Source organism: Buceros rhinoceros, unplaced genomic scaffold (genome assembly GCF_000710305.1).
Source record: "Buceros rhinoceros silvestris isolate BGI_N320 unplaced genomic scaffold, ASM71030v1 scaffold590, whole genome shotgun sequence".
Lineage (NCBI taxonomy): Eukaryota > Metazoa > Chordata > Aves > Bucerotiformes > Bucerotidae > Buceros > Buceros rhinoceros.
In genome coordinates this window covers 4,405-8,646 of record NW_010389933.1, presented here as the reverse complement: position 1 = coordinate 8,646, position 4,242 = coordinate 4,405, and the positions used below count along the sequence as shown (strand labels likewise).

Below are 4,242 nucleotides of genomic sequence, written 5' to 3'. Positions count from 1 at the left end.
GCCTTGCACATTGTAGCTCTCAGACTGCGTCTTCCAGTTTGTGGTGTAATAAAACCGCAAAATTGTGGGACTTCTGTATTCAAAATTGTCACATTTTCTTTTAGTTTTTTGACAGGAAATCTCAAATATCTTGTTCAGCTTAATTACATGTGTTTATGAATGCAGGATGAATATTCAGGATCATCTGGCCATAGCTTTTCAAATACACACAGGTTTGTCCTTGTGCTTGTGAGTAATGTCAGTGGGTTTCAGTGAGGCAGCTTCAGGGAAGTTACGGCTGTGCTTAAGTATGTGCAAGACCGGTGCCTTAGTGAAGAAATGTGTCTGCCTAATATATGGGGTGACGATTTAAAACACAGGTGACCTCTTAGCAACGGAGTAATTATAGTCTTATTACTCCTGCGTTAGCGGCGCACTGCCTTACAGCGACAGGAGGAGGAGGAGGAAGTGGAGTGCCGGTGTGTGTGTAAAGCGCTCCAGCTCTGGCACCAGGGGAACGTGCTGCCCGCAGTGCGGTGTGTCGCCTGCTGCCACCAGACCAGCACGGGGACCGAGCAGCCCAGGCCAGCCCCACTGCTCTGCCTCAGCTGCTCTGACCAGCTCTGGGTACAGCAGTACAATATTATTTAAGTTCCGTATGACATTTAGGGACCCTGGCAGTGCAGCGTGGACTCGATGATCTTAAAGGTCTCTTCCAACCAAAATGATTCTGTGATTTTATGTTGTATGTGGCAATTTTACCCAAGATTTAATTTTAGCTATACAGTAGAAACAAAGAAGACCCTTGAATCGATAAGACTTGCAGAGAAGTATCTGAGAGTACTGTTTATCCTTAAGTTAGTTATGTTAGACTCCATCACATTTCTGAAGTCTGTGTTATACAGATTTTTTGAAAAGCTTTTTAGAGGACAAATAAGAAATGGTTGAAGAGTTCAAAAGTTACTCTCCTTCTGACTTTTTACTGTGAATGATACACTATTCTTGCTGATTTTCAGAGAAAACCTGCTCAATTAAGTGATGGGTTAAACTTTATGACTCAGTTGATTTTGAGGCCTCGTGGGTGAGGTGGTGGTGGGACTTTGATATTATTTGATTAATAATATTATCCCCACTTCTCTTTTCAGCGTGTATTTGTTTGGGATTTGGATGAAACAATCATAGTTTTTCATTCGCTGCTTACAGGATCCTACGCACAGAAGTATGGCAAGGTATGTGAGCCCTGAATTCACTGTCAGTTCGTGGTTTCAGAGGTACCTGGCCTGCACGTTTTTTTCAACTTCCACTTTCATCATGGCTTTGGTGAAGTTAGAGGGAAATTGTACAGTAAACCTCATTTTCAGATGGCTAATGTGAAAAAGTCAAGGAGAGAAATGAGACACAGACCCCAAGCAGAATATATGAGGCAGGGCTGAAGCAGATGCTGCAAGTGAAGGAGGAGTTTATAGAGAGATGAGGGATGAGGTTCCTGAGGTACGTTGGAAGAGCTGTTGCAGGAAGATAATAGATGTAGTGGGCAAATGGAAATAACTGACATTATCTGGATGCATGCAGAGGGAAAAATAAGAGGGAAATGGGAGTGATGGGTGATTTTATAGAGAAACTGATGAATCAGGATAAGTAAGAGACTGACCTGTTTCAGCGCCAGCTGCAGATATTATTCTTTGACTCCCCTGTTTCTGTTGAATCTTTGGTTTCCTTGGCTGGCTCTGGGGTGAGTAATGCTGGGGAGTAAATCGCTCTCTCAAACAGACAGTTGTACACATCCTCTCCCCTACAATGAGATCCAAAAGGAATTCAGGTCTTGGAGCAGCAAGCAGGAGAGCAAGAGGAAGAGTGAGGGGGGCAGTTCCAGCCTGCAGGAGCTCCTCTGCTGAGTCAGCAGTGATCTCCATTAGCAGGAGGTGGGAGCCCAGGAAATGGGGTTTGGGCAAGGGAGGAAGGGACCGGTGGGACGACCAGTACGTAGCAGCAGAAGTGGGCTTCTGGAGCAGGTAGAACTAAAGGCCTGGATAAAACAAAAAATTAGGGCAAATGTGTGAAAGGGAGGAAAATGGACAGGGAGAATGTCAGTATATACATTTGTAGATGTAGGTTTTCTAGGTATTGTGCCATTCACGTGTAACCTGATACAAAGGTAGTTCTTCTAAGAACATTAACCACTTCTATACTATGTTAGATGAAGGGCTGATTTAGCATAAGTTTTTTGCCTCTTTATCCCAGCCAGAATCAGACTCTCAAGAAAAGGATGTGAGAAGCATTACATTAGAGAAATGCTTTCCACACCCACCTCCCCAGCCGGGGAACTAGAAATGTCCAAAGCCAGAACCTATGGGTTGTAACCACGGATGGGCCAGTCCTCCGTGTTTTGAGAGAGCTGTTTTAAAAGAGAAAGCTGATAGGAAAACCCACAGGCCCTGACAATAGTCTGAATTTTTGGAATGCTAAGATAAGGGTAGTTATTCACGTCTTGTTAAAAACAGCCTTGTTTGTTTTGCAGCTTCACAGTGCCAGATCAGTGCACGTTTCAGTACTCTGTCAAAAACTCCTCTTCTGCTGTTTTTCAAATATTGTAACAACAGTGAGTTTGTCAGAACTGTGTCTAACTTACAGTTTTTAAAAACAAGGGGGAAACCAAGCTGAACATGAACATTTATATCACTTTTGAGTGTAGTCCATAGACTGCTACAGAACCTGCTGAATTACCCCAGCAATGCAGTCATTCCTCTCATCATTTTTTGATTGTGCCCTCGGGATATTTGCATCTCTAGCACCATCTCACATCATATGTGACTAAAGCCTAAGTCAACTTTAATACAAAGTTTTAAAAATCAGAGGACACTTTGTAGCTCGCAGTCTTTTGTGGATAACTTTGAAAACCGGCTTAGAGGCAGAAATTAATTCATTCTGGTTCCTTACTTTGTTCTGAGCAGGGGAGTTGTGCTGTATTTATGGAGAACTCATTGCGAAGGTAATTGCCAATGAAACTCAAATGTAGGGATTGTTGACTGAAAAGATGCTAGAGCAGTAGGAAAGGGAATACAAGGAGAGCTTTTCATGAGTAGGCTTTAACTTTTGCCTGTCACTAAAGTGTTGCCTAAACTTAAGATGGGATGTGTCTGGCATAGGAGAAGGGAAAGATAGCACAGCTGGACCTCAAGTCAGTCTCTGGTGCGTGACCTCTTTAGCAGATGTGACCCTTATCTTTTCTGCGTATGATTTCCATCTGTAAACAAGGTCTGAATCCGGACGGAAGTCTGGATTGTTACGAGAATTGGGTTGCTGTGAGAGTAAATACTCCAGGAATCGTGAGGTTCTCAGTGGAAGTCTTGTGAGCACATAGGTCTTTCAAGTGTTGGGGGAGCTGTTTATCCTGGAAAGGTGGTATAAAATTGTTACTTCACCATGAAAAAAAATTCAAGGTAGTGTCAAATAATGGTGATACTAAATTATTTAATTGCAGTGATTTGCTACCTGTTTAAAAAAAAAAAAAGTAAAACGTTTTGTAAAACATAAGCAGGTTACTCCCAAAAAAGGAACCACACACAAAAAAAAAAAAAAAATCACAAGAGAAGCAGAGTTTTCCCCTTCCCCCATATTTAAATATTCTAAATGAGACTAGTGAGTCTTTAATGGGAACATTGCTGTAAGGGAAGGCATCTTCTCATACCAAGTGTGCTCACTTCATACTTCCAAGGAGTGAGATGCTGGGTTTAGAGCTAGTCTGAATATACAGGCAGGGATATTCACCTTCAGTTCTTTCCCATCTACTCCTTGTAGCTATGCATACAAGCTACATGTAAGCTATCATTCCGCTTTTCCACTAGCTCTTTACCCTATTTCTTGCAGTAACAGGGTGAAAACGACATTCAGAAATGAGGCTTGTTAATCTTTCTGCAATTCAGGCTGCGCAGGGAATGCAGCGAGGGGAGGTGCACATGTGGAGGTTGCCATCAGGCTGTTATGGCCAGGTGGAGGGACCAGTGTATGAGTGCAAGAGTGCAAGTGTTTGAGACAAACAGTTTCTCTTTCAAAAGATTTCTACAGTTTAACAAGTGTTCGGAGTAGAAGAGAGAAAGGAAAGGCAAACCAGCGTCCATCCCCGTAGGCAGTGGGGGCATTCTTGGCAGAGGATACGTGGGAAGGATCCAGTAGACCAGTAGTTTCAGGTCATGGTTTTGTCAAGAGAACAACAGATTTCAGACCTATGCCTGAGGATGTCTGGAGCTGAGAATGGACACTCTC

General features: G+C 42.9%; 1 protein-coding gene across 1 annotated transcript in view; it reads left to right on the top strand.

The window, feature by feature from the left end:
- Positions 1-1,208, top strand: part of EYA4 (EYA transcriptional coactivator and phosphatase 4) — a gene marked incomplete at both ends in the record, with an annotated part of 48,548 nt that extends 47,340 nt beyond the window's left edge. The window contains one exon of the mRNA XM_010135587.1: positions 1,125-1,208. Within this exon, the coding sequence (XP_010133889.1) occupies positions 1,125-1,208 (84 nt within the window). The remainder of the gene's footprint in view (positions 1-1,124) is intronic.
- Between the last annotated feature and the right edge of the window lie 3,034 nt (positions 1,209-4,242).